This window comes from Sinohyriopsis cumingii, chromosome 19 (genome assembly GCF_028554795.1).
Source record: "Sinohyriopsis cumingii isolate HCF-2022 chromosome 19, ASM2855479v2, whole genome shotgun sequence".
NCBI classification, from domain to species: domain Eukaryota; kingdom Metazoa; phylum Mollusca; class Bivalvia; order Unionida; family Unionidae; genus Sinohyriopsis; species Sinohyriopsis cumingii.
The window spans coordinates 53,206,698-53,230,647 of NC_142979.1; the positions used below are offsets into that span (position 1 = coordinate 53,206,698).

Sequence of the window (23,950 nt, forward strand, 5' to 3'; positions counted from 1 at the left end):
ACATGTTAATTATTCAGTCAATTTAGTTGTACCTATCCTACACATCGAGGGTCTAAACTACGACATACAATCGGACTATAGTGTCTTTGTTGTGATGCATCTTTGTAATTGAGAAATATTTAATAATCTGGACCATAAACTTTCACATCATCAGCCACAAGAAAAGACAACTAAAACAGCTGGTAAGTGAATATGGCTACTTATTTACCGATTTTCCAACCCGAAAAATAAACTCTGCTAGGACGTTAAATTTGTAGATTCTACACCTCTGAAACTCCATTCTTACAGGATAAATCCTCTCAGACAGGAATGTTTGAAAACAATTCAGTATTAGCTTGAGAATTATTGCATAGAACCAAGTAAAATAACTTGTGTTCACCATGTATCCTAGTGCCGAAACCAGGTAATACTTTCCGCATGTGCACCGATACTAGAAAAGTGAATACTGTTACAAAAATAGATTAATTTCCATTGCCAAGAATCAATGACTGCATTGACAAAATTAGAAGTGCAAGATATATCTCAAGGTTTGACCTTTTGAAAGGATTCTGGAAATTACAGTGACGAAAAGGGATAAGGAAATGTTATCATTCGTAAATCAAGATGGTCTTTATCAATATAATGTGATGCCATCTGTTATGAATGTTCGCCTTCAACATTCCAGCATTTAATGAACATGGTTTGGGCTGGTCTAAATAAGTGTGACGCTTACATCGACGATGTCATCATCAACAACGACTTCTGGACAGATCACTTGGAAACCATTGGCAAACTCTTTGAATGGACTGAGTGATGCAAATTTGGCAAATAATTTAGATACAAGCGAGTCTTTGTGTGCTTGTGTTACATTTTTAGGACATATTGGGGATGCGGTCAAGTTAAACATACAAAAGTTATGGACAAGATTAGCTCTGAATTCCCAGTTTTTATCAGGAAAATGCGATTGATAAATTTTTTTGATATGGCTCGATATTATCGGAAAGTTTGCTCAGAGTTTTCCATGATTGCTGAATCCATGACCAATTTGCTTTGAGAAAACCAAGTTTCATTGGTCTGATAAATTTCAGGATTTTTGATAAATTAAAGGTCAAGCTTAAGAGTGCACCAACTCATTCAACTCCAAATCTGAGTCAAATTTTTAAAATGAATGCTTATGCAAGTGATACAGGTTGGTGGAGTAGTGATTGAAGTAGAGGAACCATTAAGTGTGCTATATTTCTTAAACATTAAACAAGCTCCAGAAACATTATTCCACAACCGAGCAGAAATGTTTGGCTTTATTATTGCTTTACAACACTTTGAAGTATTTATTCAGCTCATTCACCAATTATTGTATTTAGTGGTCACAACACCCTTTTTTCATTAAAAAATGTTGTTGTTGTTGTAGGGTTTAACGCCATTCTCAGCACAAGATAGGCTATAAATGGCGGCTAGTATCAATGTTGGAGGTAGAACACAGAAAAACCCTGGAAAGAACCACCGACCTACGAGAAGCTACTGGCATGCTTTTTGACGCACCCACATTGGCTGAGCTTAAGACTCGAACCAAGATGCACTGTTACATGTATAGAAGTGCTGTTTTGCTTTAAGTATATCATAAGACATCTTTCTATGTAAATGTAAACATTATAATAACTTTGATTATTATATAAAAAGTAAGGTTTTATTGTATAAATATTTCCTTTTATCTGTGAAAAGTTTTGTTATGTATATTTAATTTGCATTGTGTGTTGGGTTTTCTCAGTGACTGTATATTATATGTATTTATATTGAGTAGGTGACCTTTGCTGGTAATTGAGGTTAGGGCCTACCTGGCTAATGTCTTGTTAATTTGTAAATATAGCTAATATTTCTCCATGATTTTGGATTTTATATTATGATCACTATTAACTGAAGGTAAACATGTTCATGGATGTTTAGTTCAAGACCTGTTTTTTTATAATAAAAAAAAGAAATTAAGAATGTTCCAGACGCAAGTTATTTACGAATTTGATGGAAAAGTGACTGTCATCCTGGTTCTATTGTCGTATATTAGATTTCTATTTCTACATATTATCATCTCTAGTTGAATAACTATTTAATTGTGTTCAGTTTAATTTGAGATAATGTATTTATTTAAATTATTAATTGGAATCCATAGTGCTCTTTGACTTTAGGACCAAATCACTATTTTGGATATTATTGTGATTTTGTTCATAGACATTTTAGATTATTACAATGTGCTAAATCGAGACTGTTTGCTAATTAACACATTCGATGCTACTTGCTAATCAACACATCCAAGATTGGGGTTGATTCGGAACACCACTGGAATTCTTTTGGAATATTCTATAAATCCTGTTGAACTTGTAATATTCTTTTAGGAATATTTTGGATTTTATTCACAATACTGTAAGTTGTTTTTAAATGTTCACTTTCGTATTCAAGTGAAGTAATTTATTTGTTTAATTTTGCAAAACTTGTTGGGTTTCGCTCTTTTCTATTACTTATTATAAGACCAGTCATTTGTAGCATCGGAGATTGAACTATTCCTCCGGAAGATATTTTCTACGATTGCATGACTATTGTACAAGTAAAGAATTGTGTTTCGTTGCAAGTGCGTCCACACAATGCACCAAGGTCAGTCCGCTGTCTATCTGGTGGCAATATTAGTAGAAGAACTATGAGAAACACTCAAAGTTACCAAGGCAAGAAACCAATCAAAGCGGAATAACAACTGCGAGATGAATTTCCCAAGAGAACCGTGGTCCTCGTAAAATACAAACGCGTATGTGTAGTAGTAGATTATATTTGCTGAATCGCCACTGGAGGCACCATCTGACTGGATGAGTCACACTAAACGGAATTGATGTTTGAGTCATATCAATCATAACCGGTGTTACGGGCAGTGCTATTACAATAAATGCATCAACGAATACGTATCTATGGAGTGCTCGTAACAGCAAAAATGTATTCCCAATCCGATTACCAAGCTGTACTCGATGCCTAGCAAGGATACATTAATTACCAGAGTGGAGTTCGAGACCGTGTTTTCCCCAAAACAGGTTTTTGATTTGCAGGCAGTACAATTGAAGAAACACGTGTGTTAGTGTATATTGATCAGTTTTTCAGTGCATAAAGAACTTCACTTGAAGCTATCGCGGGTTACACCCAACCTAGGTTCACCTAGTATTTATATACATTTGTATACACTTACGTGTGACGCAAGATTAGTATCATGGGTTATAGAGATTCGGCTCAGTTAAGTAAAAGACATAAACCGGTCATAAAGGTATTACTCCGTGTTTGGGTATAAGTACATTGGGTTATATTTCACTCCGAAACTTATTAGGACGAAGCAAAGGAAGAACTCCTAATTCAAGCAGATAAGTCTCAACATAACATTAGGTATTATTTAAAATAAGTTAGGCAAATTTTAAATTTTCTGTAAAAGAAGCCATGAGACTATTTGATGCTATGATCGCACCTGCTTTAACTTATGTCACTGAAACTTGGGGGTATGATTATTCATATAAAGTTGATTGGTGTTTTCAACACCTTCCAAGACATACTCCCTTAACTACGAGGATAATTGGAAAGATTTTCTCTTTGTTGTAACTATTATTGTAAATGTATCAAGTATTGGATTATGTTGATTAGAATGGATGATAACGATGTTATATTATGCTTAAAAATATGGGCGAATCACGTAAAGTCACATGTTTTCAATGTTAAAGACATTCAGATATGGATTTGGTTATATTTGGTTCGCACAGGATGTATGAGAGGAAAAATAGTCTTGTTCAATATCAGCCAACGTCTTAAAGACAATTTAATTTAGGATTGCAATTCTGCTGTTAATAAATCACATAAAGCATAATAAATGTTAGGATATTTTTTTTGTTCAGTTTTAAATAACCATTTATGTATCCACCCTTATACAAAATGGTTTAGCCAGACTCGGATGTTCCACTCATAATTTAGCTGCAGAGAAAGGACGGAATAATGCATAACTCCAGATCAATAGCCAAAACCAACCATGTCAAAAATAATATATTCTCTAATAAGTCTAGAAACCGATACATAACGTCTCAACTTACACAATAGGTCTTTTCAGCATTTCATTGAAGAGAGCAAATGTACATGTAACTATATTATTCTTTTATTTACCAACTTGCAATATCACATCTATGCTATTTTCCGTTTCATCTTCCTGCATATTTCTATTGTGGTTGCTGGATTGTTTCTTTCTTAATATGTTATTTCACTGTATTAAATTAATTTGTAATATGGCGTGTACATTATTGCAATATTGTTGTCACTGTAGTATTGTGTGTTCATGACTTACAATAAAAAATAAACCGTTATCTTTGCTGTAGTAGTAGTAGTAGTAATAATAATAATAATAATAATGATAAAAATTATTATTATTATTATTATTATTATTTGTGGTCTTTTCCGTTTTCGACCAGCAAGTATTTTACATTTTAAAGAATTTGCCATTGTCGTGTTCTTTATCTCCAATGAATTTAAGTTTTGTTGCATATCAAGTACATCAAACCTTCGATAGGTCAGTTACTCGAATACTAGATAACATTCAAATGATTAATTCAGTCAGGAGTGGAACATCTTTTTTCTATTAAATTTGCTAGGGTTTTACATATATCCCAAAATGACCACCAAACATGGTATTAACTTAAATTGTCTTGTATCCTAATAGTTGCCTCCATATGCTTACCAAAACTAACACACACACACGCACACAAGCACGCACACACATTCATGTATTTCTGCATGCATATTAACATAGAAAGACCAACCCCAAATAGTTAGGTTTTGCATGTTTTCGTGAAATTTCATGTGATTTCCTGCTGTGTAAGAATAGGTTAGTTTCTCTCTCTCTCTCTCTCTCTCTCACACACACACACACACACACACACACACACACACACATATATATATATATATATATATATATATATATATATATATATATATATATATATATATATATATATATATATATATATAGTATGTACAAATCGAAGATTTTTATGCCCATATAAGTAATTATTTCATTGGGTGTATGACTGGTTTCATAAATGCGCCTCACAAATTCTGCATTTCGACCAGTAATAGGACTTTTGCATTTATCACCTGGTCAAAAGCCATGAGTTTGGATGGGGTAGGAGGATACTCATTGCAAGTCTTTGTCTATATAATATCGACTGCCGTCATTTCCGCTCCATGCAAACTCTCTGAACGGACCAAACAATTCATGTAAGTTATTTTAACTGAACTTTCATGCAAAAGAGTTGTACATGCTTCCATAATTACTAATTTTAGCATTTATTCTGCTGAGAAAAGCGGAAATAGAGAACAATATGTCAGTATGATGTAAAAAGTTAAAAAAGATATATTTGATTCCGTCATGCTTTGCGTTAAACGATTAAATACTTGTAACTGAATTGAACGGAATTCATATTTAACAATGTACAACCCTGTCCAAGATGCACGAATCTCTTTGATGTGGCAAGAACATTCGTATCCTTTACATTCTAGACGGGTTACTCAGATTTAGTATCATTTTAGCTGCAGCTTTATCACCTGTGGCGATGACCTACAAATATAACACGAAATTACATTGTATTTATTTCTTGTTAATTGCCAGAACGAGTCACCGATCAGACCATGTTTCCGGAATATGTATATATGGTCAATCTGCTTTTGGGAAAAGTATATAAAATGCATCGGATTCAATGAGTGGGCAGATCAGGAGGCCGAGAACACGTAACTTCGTTGGCCATATCACCTCATGTAAGTTTAAACACTCAATCCTTTCTTTCCTCTTTGCTATTTTTCGTTTCTTACACCTTTTTCTCACCTTTCTTGAAAATTATCAGTCGTAAGCTTTTTCTATAAATTTGCAATCAATGTTTTAAAGCAATAATACATGTTTATTCTCCAATGTCTATGATTACGCTACTCAAAATGTTGAGGAATATTTGGCGAACAATACAATAATTGTAATCATCGAAAAAGGTAGGTCTTGGAAATGCGGTCAGATATTACGTCATTAATTAAAAATCGTTCCCCTCGTAAATTAATGTGCTTCATTTGACACGTAGCAAAGCAGTTTAATCTTGTTTTACTAATTTAAATTTTGTCAAAGTCTACTCTAAAAATTTTTAATATAAATGTTACAAAAGAGCGAGATCCTAAAGATACAAATAAAACTAGGTGCTGAAACCACCACCACCACCACCACAGCAACAAGAATACGAGTTCATTTAATATTCAGAAATTTATATATATATATATATATATATATATATATATATATATATATATATATATATATATATATATATATATATAATTAAAATAATCCTTTAAAGTTCCTCACACCACAACCAACCCACCCTCACATTCAAGAATGGTAGGAAGTAAATGTATGAGCCAGCGTCAGTCACTACAGAGGTCACACTTTCTTTATACCATAGTTTCTCGATATCAGTTAAATTTGTAGATTAGGAATACATATATCTCTTCATAACTTATCGCACCCAATTTCTACATCGTATATTTGTCTACATTTTCTGTCTCATTCCGGTTTACTCGGAATCGTAAAATGTCGTAAATTGTAACATATAGACCTATTTTTTAGTGTGTAAACACTATGCCGAAAGAGTTATTTTCAACGAAATCATACTTTCATGTAAGTAGGGTTAGTGTATTCTGCTAATAGCAAATCAAAGTTTTTAAAGAGACCAGTCAGTTATATCATAATAAGGTAGACAAAGGTATTTTTTAAATCACTTTTCAACAAACTTTTCACTTCTGAAACTTTGATTGCAGGAAAGAATGATGAATCCCGTACTAGCGTTTGCTGTCGTCATTTCTGTAACCAGTGTTGCCAGTTATAATAGGGTTTACCCATTAAACGGAGGTGAGTTTCGTTTAACAATGCCACTAACTTTCAAGTTTTATATTTTTGGATTTCCATTTCATAGTTATCAGAAAAGAGCTACCTATTGCAGGATGAAGATGCCTTACTCCCTTAGATGAGAGTGCATATTTAATCAAAATATCAAGAAATAAATCCATTCACAAGTGATAAATTGATAAATAAACGATAGCATATAATACTCATTTACTTTCAAACAGAATGGCCATCAAATGGTATGTTAGAAAAAAAAAGTGTAATTGAACGACGAATCTAGTCGAGACAATTGTTATCTGAGTTTTAATTAAATTTTTTCGGGGGGTGGGTGGGAAGAAAAGTGTCTGTGCCTGGTACGGACAAAGTAATAACTAAAACAAAGGTATACTTGGCTGTGTCTAGTGTTGACAAAAATCTGTAGAACTGTGATACTTAATAACTCTAAGTACTAAATTAATAAGTGCCAAGTAATAAATTAAGTATACTTAATACCTCTAAGTACTAAACGGAACTTCAACAATTGCACATCAATAATTATTAAATCAATTAAGTTATCTTCATTCCCCAGAGCTTTATGAATGAGTATTGTGACACCATGGCAGTCAATTTTAGTGGATGAAAATGTTCTACTCAAAGTTAATTATTAAAACATTTTAACTATTATTTAACGATCTGCTCAAAGATCCTGCTAGTAAACCGTGTCATTGTCACAACTCTCAACAAATAAAATTACTTACTCTAAACATGACTTAGATAACATATACTAAATTAGCTTCAGAAAAGCCATTTGGACAACTTATGAGAATTAATTCTAAACTTTTAAAAACATTAACTTACCAAAAATCGACAGTGTAATGTCCTAAATTTTGATCACATGTAACAGGCACTTTGTGAATTACGGTCTTTCTTTGCGTATAATCCGGGGATCGTATACCGAGGTCCGCTGTCACATAATTAACTAGCCTGGGTCAACACTGTTCTATTCATACTTTCAACTGGTCAGCTTACATCTTTCTTTGCCGTCTCTCTGTGATGATACATTAGGATCTACATAATCACAGTTGGGTGTGCGTTACTGGCAACATGCAGTAATCACGTGGGTATCGTACCACAGACGTGTCGTTAAAAAAAAAGTATTAACACAATTATGCTTTTTACACAACTTACAATTTTACATTGAAACCTGCCGTAAGCAGCAACCCCCCGGAGAGAAAAATGACCCAAAAGGACAGATGACAACTTAATCAAGGCATACTTTCATCCAAACTTTGTGCAAGGGACATACAACATGTTAATGTTCAAGACAGCAAATTGGTTCATAGGACAATCTGATCAAAATCAGATCGGTACTTTCGTACTTGAAGATCTGACAGCAACCGCTTAGGGGTCATGTTCTGGTGCCCTATGTCATTAATATGATCGCTAATTTTATCAGCCAATTAGACGAAGTCATACCTTTGCATTTGGAGACAGAGCAGTATGGCTGAAGAGTACCAATGTGTGAAGAACGATCTGAGTCACTTTCAAATTTCTGAAAGCTATATTTCTATTGGCTAATTCAAAGGTCATCAGAACATGACCCCATAATGGTCGCTATGAGATCCTCACGTAGTACAGTGGAGATATGATTGTTTCATACAAGTGACCGTTAATGCAAATGTTATTATTATTTTTCTGATAAACAGTGGTAACTGAGATGACCACTTTTAACATAATTGCAACGATATACAAAATATCGTGCATTAGCTAAGCTGGCACAGGGTAGTTATTTTTTTGATGACAGTAAAGACAGTTCTAAAAGAATACAAGCTAACAACCTCCATGAAAGTCTAACTGTGTTTTCTAAATCACGCCCTTTGTTGAATTAACCCAGAATATAACTACTTTTTCATCAGATCACCATAGGAGTTTAAATTTGTCAATCTTTTTCTCCTAGTATATGTCTATTCATGCATAAAAAATCACTTTCAACTGTACTTTGGTCATTATCAATCATCATTAAATCTTACTTACAAAAGATTCAATTCACTTTTCTGCTCGAAATAGGACCTAATGGTAATGGTAACGGGAAAAATGGTGGTGCTGGATACACCCCTCCTCCATTTTATGAACCCCAACCAAATCGCCAGAAAGAAGGTAAAGTTGGTGGTGGGGACATGACAGTGATGATGGTAGACATGAATGTCGGGATGAAAAGTATTAAAAGAGAAATGAATGGAGGTATGAACTCGATGAACAGTGGTATGGACACAATGCACGGTGGTATGAATGTAAAGTACGGAAGAACGGACATGATGAATGGTATCAAAGGAATCAACGGCGGTATATACATGAATGGTGGAATCAATGGCACTGATGGAAAGAACGGCGGTATGGAGAAAAATAACGGTAGCATGAATGGAAAAAACGGAGGCATGGACACAATGAACGTAGTTATGAATGGAAGGAATGGAGAAATGGACACGATGAACGGCGATATGGTTATGATGAACGGAAAGAAGGGAATGGACATAAACGACGCAGGTAACGGCAATAATGGAATGAACGGTGATATGTACATGAATGGTGGATTTAATGGCAATAATGGACTTAACGGAGGTATGGACGCGAACGGCGGATTTAATGGCAATAATGGACTTAACGGAGGTATGGACGCGAACGGCGGATTTAATGGCAATAATGGACTTAACGGAGGTATGGACGCGAACGGTGGATTTAATGGCAATAATGGACTTAACGGAGGTATGGACACGAACGGCGGATTTAATGGCAATAATGGACTTAACGGAGGTAAGGACGCGAACGGCGGATTTAATGGCAAATATGGACTTAACGGAGGTATGGACCCGAATGGCGGATTTAATGGCAATAATGGACTTAACGGAGGTATGGACGCGAACGGCGGATTTAATGGCAATAATGGACTTAACAAAGGTATGGACGCGAACGGCGGATTTAATGGCAATAATGGACTTAACGGAGGTATGGACGCGAACGGCGGATTTAATGGCAAATATGGACTTAACGGAGGTATGGACCCGAACGGCGGATTTAATGGCAATAATGGACTTAACGGAGGTATGGACGCGAACGGCGGATTTAATGGCAATAATGGACTTAACAAAGGTATGGACGCGAACGGCGGATTTAATGGCAATAATGGACTTAACGGAGGTATGGACGCGAACGGCGGATTTAATGGCAATAATGGACTTAACAAAGGTATGGACGCGAACGGCGGATTTAATGGCAATAATGGACTTAACGGAGGTATGGACGCGAACGGCGGATTTAATGGCAAATATGGACTTAACGGAGGTATGGACCCGAACGGCGGATTTAATGGCAATAATGGACTTAACGGAGGTATGGACGCGAACGGTGGATTTAATGGCAATAATGGACTTAACGGAGGTATGGACGCGAACGGCGGATTTAATGGCAATAATGGACTTAACGGAGGTATGGATGCGAACGGCGGATTTAATGGCAATAATGGACTTAACAAAGGTATGGACGCGAACGGCGGATTTAATGGCAATAATGGACTTAACGGAGGTATGGACGCGAACGGCGGATTTAAAGGCAATAATGGACTTAACGGAGGTATGGACGCGAACGGCGGATTTAATGGCAATAATGGACTTAACGGAGGTATGGACGCGAACGGCGGATTTAATGGCAATAATGGACTTAACAAAGGTATGGACACGAATGGCGGATTTAATGGAAATAATGGACTAAATGGAGGTATGGATATGAACGCCGAAATAAATGGATACGGAGTGGATTCAGCAATGATGCCCATGCCATATAAACCGTCTATGCCCATTATGCCATCAATGGCCTTAATACCGAAAGTTCCACCAATGCCGCCAATGTATCCAGTGCAACCCATTTCACCAGTGGCCCCCACGCCAAAGTATCCAGTGAGACCCATGCAACCAGTGACCCCGACGCCAATGTATCCAATGAAACCCGTGCAACCAGTGATCCCCACACCAATGTACCCAATGAAACCCGTGCAACCAGTGATCCCCACGCCAATGTATCCTGTGCAACCCGTGCCACCAGTGACCCCCACGCCAATCTATCCAACGCAACCCATGCATCATCCAGGTGGCAAATTTGGGAGCGGAATGCCTAACGGAATATACATTTCCTATATAGAAAGAGGTAAACTTTATACATACATACATACATATATATATATATATATATATATATATATATATATATATATATATATATATATATATATATATATATATATATATATATATATATATATATATATGTATGTATGTATGTATGTGTGTGTGTGTGTATGTGTGTGTGTGTATGTGTGTGTGTATGTATATATATAGTTACTGGTAAATAAATAACTGTGTACAAAAGCTTTTCTGCTGAAATCAGCCAATATCGTATTCTGAACTGGTGATGTCCAGTCGAACAACTCTATTAAAAATAAAAAATACGACGGTTTTAATTTAAAGTTCTTAACGGAATGACTAAAAATATTGCAATTAAATGGTACGCTTCTTTATATTTCGTATGTTCCTTGCCTATAAAAATATAGAATGAAATTTAAAATATTTACTTATGATCCTTTTTATTTTGCATCGAAGTCTAAGAAAACCACCACACACAAAAAAAAATTAAAACAAATGAATATAGCCCCTTACCGGTTTAATATCTGAATGGGGCATTGGCATAAATCTGGTGAATTAGAAATATCGATAGCAATTGTAATAGATAAATATTTAACCGAATGTACACTGAGCTTGGCAGCAGCCATCTTAAATGTGAGATTGCCAAACTTTATCCAGGCATGTAGAAACACAGCCTGTTAAAGCCAGATAGGTAACAGTTTCACTGATTAATATCCGATCTCCACAGTCCTACGTGTAGATCTTACAGGCACCGTGAAAATTTCATGTTTTGGTGACCTTTGGAATTTCTAGCCCACTTACTTTTAGTATCCTATCAGATAAAGTATTGCGTATTCATGTTACGGTATGTTATCATTAAAAGTTACATGTTCCGAACGACGTGCGTCACTTTCAGAAATGTGAAAGTTGTTGTTTGATTAATAAACCACAGGGTCAATAGGACATTACCACATATTGGCGTAAATCAGATTTCCACGTTGGACTATGAGATCTGACATTAATAAGGTTGCAGTTTAAATCTATCCCAAGCCTATTTGATGACAGTAATAACTAAACATTTTTAAAATATGTACTATTTATACATGGTCATATAACCTCATCATTTGGTTAGGTGTCTGTTTTATTAAGATATCACAATCGTGTTTCCATTGACAATGAGTACTTTTGGCATCGTTCAAAGTGATAAGGTTCGACTTGCAGAGCAGCTCAAAAGTTTAAAAAGCATTTTTAAATATCAAAATGATTATATCACATCGGTGTCAATTTAGTTAAATGTTACTTTCACCCACAGTGGGGAACATGCGACAGGGAATAATGGGCCCCTCTGCTGGTGGTAAGGATGTACATAATGGTGGCAGCGGCCCCGATTGTCATCAGGGAGTCGCACCAGGAAAAGTTGGTGCTGCAGAAGGTAATTTTCCACTTCATTTTATCTCTAATTCGGTTTCTCTTTATTCTTGTATTTTTAACATTTTGAATAATAGAGTATTACTAACACGAAATAAGCGATGTTCTTTACAAAGCATTTAATCTCTACGTTCATCTGTAGATGTCTATGCAAATAATAAGATCTTTTTATAAAACATATATGGCTTCTTGGTTTGGAGCTACGTCGATATTGTAGTATCATACAATTTCTGGAGAACTCCAGATTAAAATCTTTTCACCAGTACTGGATAATACTTTATAAGAATTTTCATTGATATAACGCATGAACTGGATAAGTATAAAAAAAAAAACAAGTTTTAGTCACAGTGCCTGCACTGGTACCAGCCTGAATTGGCAAGACAATATCATACGCTGGTAGTTGGTAAAATACGCTTTCCGATTAATTAGCCGCAAAGAAGAGTACACAGAATAGAGAATATAAAGCAGACAACTATACTATGGCGTGGTACATCATGTGAAAAAAGTACGGCGATTCTGTACTTCAGCTAATATGGAGGATGGAAGTTATTTCTGGTCTCGCAAGCACCAGAAGTGTGACAGTTTTCAGCAAATCACAATATCTTGCAGAAAATTACCCACAAAGTCTGTGAAAAAAATGGCGCTGATTTTACAGGAATTGTTGAGTTTGCTGTCATCTGACGCAGATTATACTTGTAGCTGAAAATTGAAAATCGAATACTTCGCAAGAATAATTGGGCTTTCGTCACATCAGCTCGGGGTAATTATCGAGTTAAATGTGATGAAATGTTTATTTGTTCAGAAATCTGGAAGGATATATCTACTTTACCCTGTTTATCTAGACATTACTATAGTATTACCCAGGGCTACTACCCCCGCCCCGCACCTCGCCTCTATTTCTCTAGTTGATGAGTTTGTACAATCAAGTTTCAATTCTTCAAACTACTTACTGTATTTACTGTGCATGTTTCAAATTTAAGGTCATACGTTTTCTTTTATCAGTTTGTGGGAAAATATTAGAACTGGAAATTTTTAAAAAAATTGGGTGCAGATGCCACAATATTTACCTTCTTTGTATGTGTGGTCCAAAGATCCCACCCCCTTCACTGAAAATATATTTTTCCTAAAAAGATTATCTTGTACATTTTTAAGATCCTTGACGGGGGTGGGGATAGGGGCTGTGGATAATATTATGATTTCAAATTTCCCTAAATTGCTACTTGGATACATGTTGCTAAACCTTGAAGAGGTATTGTGATTCCAATACACTATAGCATTCTAGTAATCTTGAAGAGATACTGTGACTCCGACGCACTATAGCATTCTAGTAACCTTGAAGAGATACTGTGGTTCAGATACACTACAGCATTTGAGTAACCTTGAAGAGATACTGTGGTTCTGATAAACTATATTATTCTAGTAACCTTGGAGAGAATCTGTGGTTCCTATACACTATAGCATTCTAGTAACCTTGATGAGATATTGTGGTTCCGATACACTATAACATTCTAGTAAGTGGAGGATCATGTTTCTCAAGTTGCATTCATTCATTCATTCATTCATTCATTCATTCATTGTTTAGAGCAATCCCTGATGGAGGCAAATACTCATTAATGTTGTTAATTTGCTGAAATTTAATTACATTGTCATAACTTAGCAAACCTCGGTATATTTTCAAAAATACAAAGAAAAGGGAAAAGCAACGTGTAAGGAACATTAAACTTCTAGTGTTCTTTTTCAGGTCAAAAGAAACTCGTATCGCTTCCTGAAATGACTAAAAATGGAACAGGTATAAGCGATCAAGGAGGTATGGTAGGCGGAGTCAAAGCCGGAGCCGTGGGAAGTAAAGCCCAGGACGCCAATAGAAATGGAGCCAATGGAAAAAAAACCAACGGTGGAAAAAATGGTCACAAGGGCGGTGATTAAATCGTCAAGATTATAAATATAATGAAAATATCACCTGCTGTGATCTGTTGATTTGTTGATGACGTTACTGTTCAGTATTTACTATGTAATTCTGACAATAAAATGGGCTACAATGTAATAATGGCAATCCGAAGATATCTTATTTACTCAAGTTACTGACGAGGACCTCATTTCTAAATGACTGTCGAGGACATCATTTCTAGATTAAAAACCCGATGCGACTGAGCATAATTATAATCTCTCTCTCTCTCTCTCTCTCTCTCTCTCTCTCTCTCTCTCTCTCTCTCTCATTTTGAGACAGAAGGAGCTCATAGAAGATTAAGAATTCAGATGGGGCCCTATGGATGTTTAAAAACAGGATGAAAATATGAGAATTTGAATGTAATGGGCCTGTACGGATCCATTTTAAAGTTTACATTGGGCAGTTATGGGGGAATGTGGAAATTGAATATGACTTGACGGTGGGGGTGGGAATATAATGGGAAGGTATGGCATGTGATGGAAAATTTTACTGATGATGAGACGGAAAAATACACATATAATTACAGACAACACTCACATTTCATAACTGGGGAAAATAATGGAAAATCCAAGATATGATATAGTTTTCTTCTTCTCGATTAGGAAAGTAAGAATCGCAACACTTGATTAAAACATGGACTGCTCTTTTCGCTATATTCACAGCTGTTAGTGTCTGTGTGTGTGTGTGTATGTATGTGTGTGTGAGAGAGAGAGAGAGAGAGAGAAAGAAAGAACAAACTTGTACACATTTTAATAATTTTCAATTTTAATTAATTTTATAAGAAAATAATATATGCGTTGAGTTTCAAATAGAAAATCAAATTCACTAATAAGTTTGTCCTCAAAAATTTACATGGAACAGGTGTGGTGACGTCACGGTACTGGACTTCGGCAACCATATGGCAAGTTTGTGACCTGAATACGCGCTTTTCTAGGGAGAGACAATAACAGTGGAGATATAAACATATATGAAACATATGCATAGATTGATGAACATCAATCTGTCTCACCGAAACTATAAAATCGACTAAACTTGTTTTAGATAAGAGAGTATATATGTTTAGAGGCAAAGATAAAGTATAAATAGACAATCGATTAAAAATATATTAGGCAAGAAAGCAAATCTTTTCGAAGCATATGAGTGGCTCTGAAAAGTGCCTTATTTTTATGTTGTTAACACCATTTCGTTAACATAGAGGGTATTGCATAGGTCGTCTTCTCTTCTTCAAACTTCTTCTGACTTCTGGACCGTAGATGAGGACTTTCGTCAAACAGCCTTGTCTCTCCACACAGATCCTTCTTTTACAAAAGCTCTCATCGGTGATCCGGATGATTGTACATGGTGATGTGACCTACATGGGTAAGTCCATACGGAACAGCATTGACGATACGAGAGCTGATGATTCAACGTTAGTCCACATCTTCTGATGAGAACAGGTGAAGAGAATGAAGTGAACCGGGGTTATTTCTGGTGAAAGAGCGGATCGAAACGGGTTGAGTGTTTCACCAATCCTAACACGCATTACAAAATTCATTCTCAGTCTTCCAATCTGTCTGTCTTCCAATCCGAAGAGAGCTGACTGTGACGTCACATTTCCTACATAGATGTGTTAGCGTCTGTGCTCAGTGAATCAATGCGACGGAGTTTTCAAACATGACGGAAACTAAGAAGACGGTGAATTACGGTGCACCGGCCGTGGCGACGAGAAGCGATGGCATAGCAGTGGTAACCAAAGTCAACACAGTCCAACTTCCAGAAGAGACTGATTTTATATGGAATTTAGTGGATTTTCTCTTTTCGTCGCAAGAATTTGTTCCGGTACCAGCACCTTCACCACCTTCTCCTTCCTTACGACACGTCGAGGATTGTAAACAGAGACAATAAGATGAATTGGAGAGAATATTACAGCGGCAGAAAGAAGCAGAACAAGATTTTCTCCTTCAACAACAACATTAACAGCAATAAGAAGAGGCAAGAAGAAGGAAATGACAGGAAGAAGAAGAAGCAGCAGAAAAGTAATACTGTCAAGGAGAAAAGTAGGACAGTGAAAGTCAAACAGTGACGGTACTCTAAGACATTTTGGCAGCGTATAGGAGTCTGAAACAAATGAGAAAAAGACCTTCCCGAGCCAAACAGCCCAATCCTGTTACTACACCTGAGATACCAGCCCTAGTGATTTCTACCAAGTCATCGACAGGAGCAAGTCCAGAAGTAGGCCTTGGCCATGGTAAAGGCTTAAAGCAGTTAAAGCTGATTGCTTCCTGTTCCTCAGTTGTTGTTTTTTTTTTTTTTTTTTTTTTTGTTAAAGAATAAAAACAGCCAACGGTCCTTTTAAAGGCCACCCACTTCTCTCGAAAAGAGATCGCAATCATTTTGCCAAAATCAATTAAAACTCAAAATCTCTTTTTATGTTCCATGATGTGTGTGTGTGTGTGTGCGCGAGTGTAGGTCCTTATTCTAAAAACCAAGAGACACTTACGTTTTCTGTCTCGTCCATTCTGGTAAAAATTTTACAATCCAATTCACAACACAATAATACAAAAAGTTCACAGACTTCTGTGTATTTGGTCACTCTCTCTGTTTTTTGAATTTCTTCACTTTCACAGGGGCTTCCTCCTCTTCTTCCACACTTTCTCTTCGATTTCTTTTCTTCTAATGTTTTCTTTCTGGACGTGTATGGGTTCTTCCTTTTGGGAGGGTACCTCTTCTTTTTGTTCGGAACCCCTCTCTTCCTTTTGCTCCTGTTGCTTCTTAGGGCAGTCTGATGACCAACGTTCTTTCTCTTGACAATAATAGCACGTATCTTGATCTTTGTCTCTTCTGACACCTGTCTTGCCTTTTTGACGATCTGGACATCATGTAGCCCAATGCCCTTTCGTCTTACAGATATAGCAAGTATATTGACTTTTATCTCGAAAGGATGGGGAGTAGTCCGTCGGCTTGTCTGAAGAATACTTTCGTATGACACCTTGCAAAGCTCTTGTCAGAAGTTCGATCTGTGTGGGCTCTTCAATCGTTCTGGTAGGTTTGAGAGTGAAATGAACACTGGAAGGGAAGACACTGATCATTTATATAGGGAAGACACTGGTCTAACATCGATTTAGGGACCCATAGCGTTTAATATTTAGTCATTTGACTTTTGCCGTCAAGATGAAACAATCGCATCATTTCTTGTTGAAAGGAGAAGAAAGTAAGAGGCATACACGTGACTTATCGCCTCGCACAGTAGCTGAAGTCTTGGCTCAAATTCATGCCACCTAACCAAAGTTCATCACCGTTAGTAAACCCTGAAAAGTACTACTACTTTATGGAGACCGATAAACGCTTCTCAAGAATATTTAGAACAACGGGTTACAAGTACAAGGTGAAGTTTAAAGATTTCAAGTCCGACATATTCCTGGAGAAGCAGGAGAGTTCATCACCTAGGTGTGGGACTCTTTGTTAACCACACTAAAACGACAATGTCAAGCCAAAGAAGACGATTGTTTGAGACCTTCCATTCATCACTACAGTTTGAAGTCCCCTGTTTGGATCGAGTTTAGCAGCCTAGCAAAACTGACACCTTCCAAAGTCATCGACATGATTCAACACGTGCAACAATCCAGCGAAAAGTTTCACACTATTGATGGAAAAGCGACACTGTTCATTACCCACGTGTATCTTTCCCAAGGGACAAGACACAAAAAGTTGTTTTTGGTGGACGACCTTCGCATCACCAAAAGGAACCTCTTCCGAATTAACGACCCTCAAGACAAGATGTGTTTAGCCCGTGCCATCGTGGTGGGACGAACGTATGCCAACAAGAACGACACGGTAGAATGGAAATGAACCTGGAAAACTATTCAAAAATCGAACCGAGACAAACAACAAAGAGAAGCAGAACTCTTGTTACAGCAATCGGGGCTATCCAACGACACACCCTGTGGCATTTCTGAAATGCAAAAATTGCAAGATGTCCTGGCTACACGCAACACCTTTAAAGTGCACCCTCAAGAAGTGCGCTGACCTTTGTTGTTTCGAGGGAAAAATTTCAAAGACGGAACATACATTTACGTCTATCATCACGATAAACAGTTTTATACCATTACCAGTATTGGCCCTTTCCTGGGCTACATTTATTACTGTGAGAAATGTGACAATGTCTATAACAATCGAGAGCAAACCAAGTATTGTGCATCGAAATGCTCAGGATGTTTGGCCTCTAAACCTTATCTTGACGAAGGAAAGGAACGAGTGCATTACCCTGCTTGTCAGCGCACTTTTGCCAGCGCCGCTTGTCACCAACAACATCTGAAGACGCAAGGTTCACAACAGAAAGTGCTTGTCAACTCATGAGTTTGTGCTCTACTTGTGGACAAGGCATACGTACCAATAATGCCAGGTCTCACCTATGTTCAGGCAAGAAGCGATGTCACATTTGTCACCAAATCGTTGACTTCGAACACGAATGCTACATTCAAAAATACCATTCAAAACGTGAAGAAGAAGGTGACCAGAAGAAAGACATTTCATCTTTTTCGATTCCGAATGCATGCAAGAGAACGGCATTCACACTCCTAATTTCTGCGTGGCATCCAAGACCCTATCTTTAGTCATTGCTTTCACTGCAGCAAGATTCCTGGATGACGTGAAAAAATATTTCGGGACATCGATCATTATGCAGATTGTCATCGCCACGCCACGATGATGGCTCAGAATTTCTCGGGATACGATGGACAGTTTCTTTTGAGATATTATACGAAACAAAGTACCGAACGTTCTTAAGCGACTTTGAACGGAGCCAAAATAATCTACATGTAACCGAGTGCAATTTAAAGATTCGATGAGTTACTTGGCTATGCTTAAAACATTCGGAATGACAGAAATTGCAAAAAGCTTATTTTCCACACTTTTTCAATACCGAAGCCAATCAACACGCTGTTCTGCCTAATTTACCTGAGGCTCACTAATACGATTCCGACAACATGCGCACAGAACAACGATAAGCTTTCTTAGCTTTGTACCACACTCACGTCTCAAACCCTTTCAACCTTCAGGAACAAATGTTAAAGTATTGTCTATCGGCATCGACATTTTACGGTGTTGGGGATGGAAAATTTAGAGAATTCTTCATGGAGCACGGAGGGATCTATCCTTTGAAAGAAGCCTGCATCATTGCCAAAACATGTTCCTTTGTGTACCGCCAACGATTCATGCCCGAAAACACCCTAGCTGTCATAGGCCCTCAAACGACTCAAACGACCAACTGTGTCAAACGTCAATACGCGGTCAAAGCCCTACGCTGGCTACATTACATGTGCGACAAGGAAGACAAATGGATCCACGTATTAGGTGGATAGCTGAGACTTAGAAAACCCCATGACCGTGTACGAGTTTAAAGACTGCTTATTTCACGGATGTCGCATCTACTACCCTCCACGTGACACTAAAAATTAATGTTTACAACGTACCATGGAAGATTTGTATCAGACCACTTGTCGGCGGCGTTTGAAGTTAGAACAGTAAGGATACCAAGTGATGGAAATGTGGGAACACGAGTACGATCACCGTTTGAAAACCGATCTAGAGTTTAAACGCATCGTGGAATGCTACAAGTTGGTGGACCCACTGAACCCTCGGAACAGTTTGTACGGAGGACGGACGAATGCCACCTGTTTTCTGTACTACGCCAATGATGATAAAGGAGAAGAAATCAAATACATGGGGTGTGCTTGCTGTATCCTTACGTGTGCAAATATTGTCCCGCAGGACTCCCTTAATTACTGACGGAACAAATCGACCTGGACAATATTCGACAATACGAAGGATTGATCAAGTGCAAAGTCCTGCCTCCCATGGACTTGTACCATCCCGTTTTACCTCACCAAAGCCAGGAAAACTGATCTTTCATTTGTGCTGTACTTGTGCCGAAACGTGCAACTAGGACCGACCTTGTCAGCACACCCAGGAAGAACGTGCCTTGACGGGAACGTGGGTCAGCGTGGAATTGTTTAAAGCTCTGGACCTGGGATATCCTGGGATACCAATTGTTAAAAATGTACGAAATTTACCACTTTCCCAAAACAGAAAGATCCCACAATGGTGAGCAAACTCAGAAAGGCATTTTTCGTAGACCATGTGGATGCCTTTGCGAAATTGAAACAAGAAGCCAGTGGCTATCCCTACTGGTGCCACACTTCCGAAGACCAAACGAAATTCAAAAAGAAATACTGGGAGCAGGAAGGCATCACTTTAGACCACATCGAGAAAAACGATGGCAGGCCATCGTTTGCCAGAGTGATGTTAAATTGCTTGTGGGGAAAAATGGCAGAACGACCGTGTTTACCTAAGACAGAGTATTTGACAGAACCTTCCCGCTACTTCCAGATGATTCACGACAAAACTAAATACACAGAACACGTGGTGGTCCTTCATTAGGATTTAATCTTAGTCAGGTATGAAGAAGATCTTGACTTTGTAGAAGCCGACGAATTTGGAAATGTCATCATTGCGGCTTACGTGAAAGCCCATGCTCGCTTAAAATTCTACGAAGTTTTAGAACTGTTAGGAGATCACTTGCTGTATTTTGATACAAACAGATCTACATCGATCGCCTGGTTCACTGTTACCCTAAAATCAAGGAAGACTTTTAGGAGCCTGGACGGATGAGCAGCCCGACTACAAGATTCTAAGTTTTGCTAGCGGCAGTTCTAAAAAAGAACGGATACTAATACCGGGACAAACAAGGAGAAGTGCACAAAGGGAAAGGATCGACTACCAATTATCGCACCAGTCGAGTTGTGAAAACTTTGGCGTGCTGAAAGAAGCGATATGGTTTGGACAGGATGGAAACTGTAAATTGACCACCTACGAACCGCACAAGATTGAACGTTTACCCACACACCAAATTGTCAGTCGACCTTTGGAAAATGTGTATCAAATAGTGTACCACATGCGAGTGCGGCAGTAGTTAAGTGGGATACCCTAGGGACAATGGGACTTAGCATTAAAAAGACCCCTGGGACACTCTAGGGACAATGGAAATTTAACATGGAGAAAAATCGTGGGTCACTCTAGAGACAATGGGAATTTAACATAGAGAAAAATCGTGGGTCACTCTAAGGACAATGGGAATTTAACATGGAGAAAAATCGTGGGTCACTCTAGGGACAAGGGGAATTGAACAAGGGGAATAGAGTTTGGACTTGTCTAGGGACAAGGGGAATTGAATATGGGATTTTTTTTTTTTTTAAATTTTTTTTTTAAAAAAAAAAAGGGGTAGGCAATTGAAAGGCTATCTCTTTTCGAGAAATATGGCTGGCCCTGAAAAGGGCCTTTGGCTTTCTTCTGCTTCTTCTTCTATTTCCTCCATTTCCTCATCCATCCCCTAATCTTTCCCCAAATTCCTTTGTTCTTCCTTTTTTCTTTTTCAGGTAACCAGTCTGGGTGACCCATAGCCCTGAACTTCTCTTGTATCTTGATCCAATTGTTGTTGAGTTTGTCAAAGGCCTCTTTTTCCTTTAAGTTTTCATTATCCTTTCGTTCTTTATTCCAAACTATACTCTCCACATACGCTAAGAAACAATAAACAAAATCCATAATCTACTATCCACACAATCGTACGTGAGCGGATACAAAACCCAAACTATACTCTCCACATACGCTAAGAAACAATAAACAAAATCCATAATCTACTATCCACGCAATCGTACGTGAGCGGTTACAAAACCCAAACTATACTCTCCACATACGCTAAGAAACAATAAACAAAATCCATAATCTACTATCCACACAATCGTACGTGAGCGGTTACAAAACCCAAACTATACTCTCCACATACGCTAAGAAACAATAGACAAAATCCATAATCTACTATCCACACAATCGTACGTGAGCAGTTACAAACACAAACACACAAACACATACCCTCGCACTATGAAAAAAGAGTTAGTGTTTATAATCACACTACTCTACCTACACACACACACACACACACACACATTGGCAAATTAATAGTTATTTCTTTTCTAGAGTATTGGGTAGCCCTTAAAAGGGCTGTTTTTTTTGAACTCCAGATGCACCTATCTAATGGTTGCACCTTCCTGGCCTGGCGCCACACACGCATCTTCTTCCCCAGTCTCCTTTCACCTTTCTTCTGGGGAGCGCAGAGGGAGGATGATTCGCTTCAACACCCCAATCCTCTGTCTCGGGAATATTGTACGACATCCTCTCTTCTAGTTTCTTTTCCTCCTCTTCCCTCTGTCTTCTCTCCTCCTCTTCGTTCTTCATTCTTTCCTCTTCTACTATAGCCTCCGCGGCCAGTTCATTTAATAGGCGCCTGACATATTCCAGATGTATCTGGAGTTCAAGAAGTTTGCTTATTCTGTTATTCATTCTTGTGTTGATCAATCAACAAGGGTAGCTAGACTGCCCAGCGAGTTTCAATTTATAGTGAAAGCGCGGACGTGATGGAAAACATCCCCCTAAAAAACATAAAATTGATCTTACCTAGATCATAACCAAAAAAAACAACAACGCGCGGACCTAAAAGAAACACTCACTCAATTTTTTATGCTACCCATCACTATTTTAAAATTTTTTTATAAATCACTTCAATAGACTATCCACATACACAAAGCAATCCAATCTAACTCCTAATCTACACCTCAAACACCAAAAAAAAAGACATCATTTTAATCTACTATCCATACCAACCTACTTAACCACTTACAAACACAAATACACAATCACATACCCTCACATTTTTAAATAAAGAGTTAGTGTTTATTTTCACACTACTCTACCTACACACATTGGCAAATCGATGGTTATTTCTTTTCTAGAGTATTGGGGTAGCCCTGAAAAGGGCTGTTTTTTTTGTTTGCTATGGCATTTTTTTTTTTTAGTTTCTAAGAATGCGATGTCCTCTGAGGATAGACTTTCTGGCGATAGGTCTGCTTCTTCGGAAAGAGAAGAAGAACTCTTTGGTGTCGATACGACAATCGACAAAGCCTCTGTCAGCTTCAGGTTGCTGCTGTTGCTGTTGTTGCTGCTGTTGCTGCTGTTGTTGCTGTCTCTGAAGTCTGTACTTCTCTGTCCATTCTTCTTTCTCCCTGTTCACTTCTTCTCTGAAGAGCTCTTCTATCAGGTCTTCAGTGATTTTTAGCATTCTCACATTCTCTATTTCTTCTGGCTTCGGTATCAGACTGTGTCTGACCCTATGCAAATTCACGTAGGCTTCGTTGAGCTTAGCTAGTTTGGAGCACATCTTCGTAGGAGGATGAGTCGACAATGGATGGTTAGACTGGAAACAACCCGGTTCTTAAAGTCAAAGCGCGGACGTGAAGGAAAACATCCCCCACACGGTTTTTGAGTCGCAACGTTTAGTGAGTGTCATGAGAGGGATAGTAAGAAATGAAAGAGCATCAATCCAACATTCTTATAGCTAAACAAAAGACAAAGGCATTTTTTTCAAAACACAACATTTTTTATTCAAAAATCACTTAACACTAAACAACAACT

General features: G+C 37.7%; 1 protein-coding gene across 1 annotated transcript; it reads left to right on the forward strand.

Annotated features, from left to right (window-relative positions):
* The first annotated feature begins 10,212 nt into the window (after positions 1-10,212).
* LOC149775714 (uncharacterized) lies at positions 10,213-14,562 on the forward strand. Its single transcript, XM_089943596.1, has 3 exons — positions 10,213-11,098; positions 12,386-12,505; positions 14,243-14,562. The coding sequence occupies exons 1-3, from the start codon at positions 10,243-10,245 to the stop codon at positions 14,425-14,427; spliced, it is 1,161 nt and encodes a 386-aa protein (XP_089799722.1). The 5' UTR covers positions 10,213-10,242; the 3' UTR covers positions 14,428-14,562.
* The last annotated feature ends 9,388 nt before the right edge of the window (positions 14,563-23,950 follow it).

What these genes read in the sequence shown, in the direction of transcription:
- LOC149775714 (XM_089943596.1), top strand. Translation starts at nt 10,243, where the DNA reads ATGGACCCGAACGGCGGATTTAATGGCAATAATGGACTTAACGGAGGT. An exon ending in CATTTCCTATATAGAAAGAG is followed by an intron (nt 11,099 to 12,385) that starts GTAAACTTTATA and finishes TTTCACCCACAG; the next exon opens with TGGGGAACATGCGACAGGGA. An exon ending in AAAAGTTGGTGCTGCAGAAG is followed by an intron (nt 12,506 to 14,242) that starts GTAATTTTCCAC and finishes GTTCTTTTTCAG; the next exon opens with GTCAAAAGAAACTCGTATCG.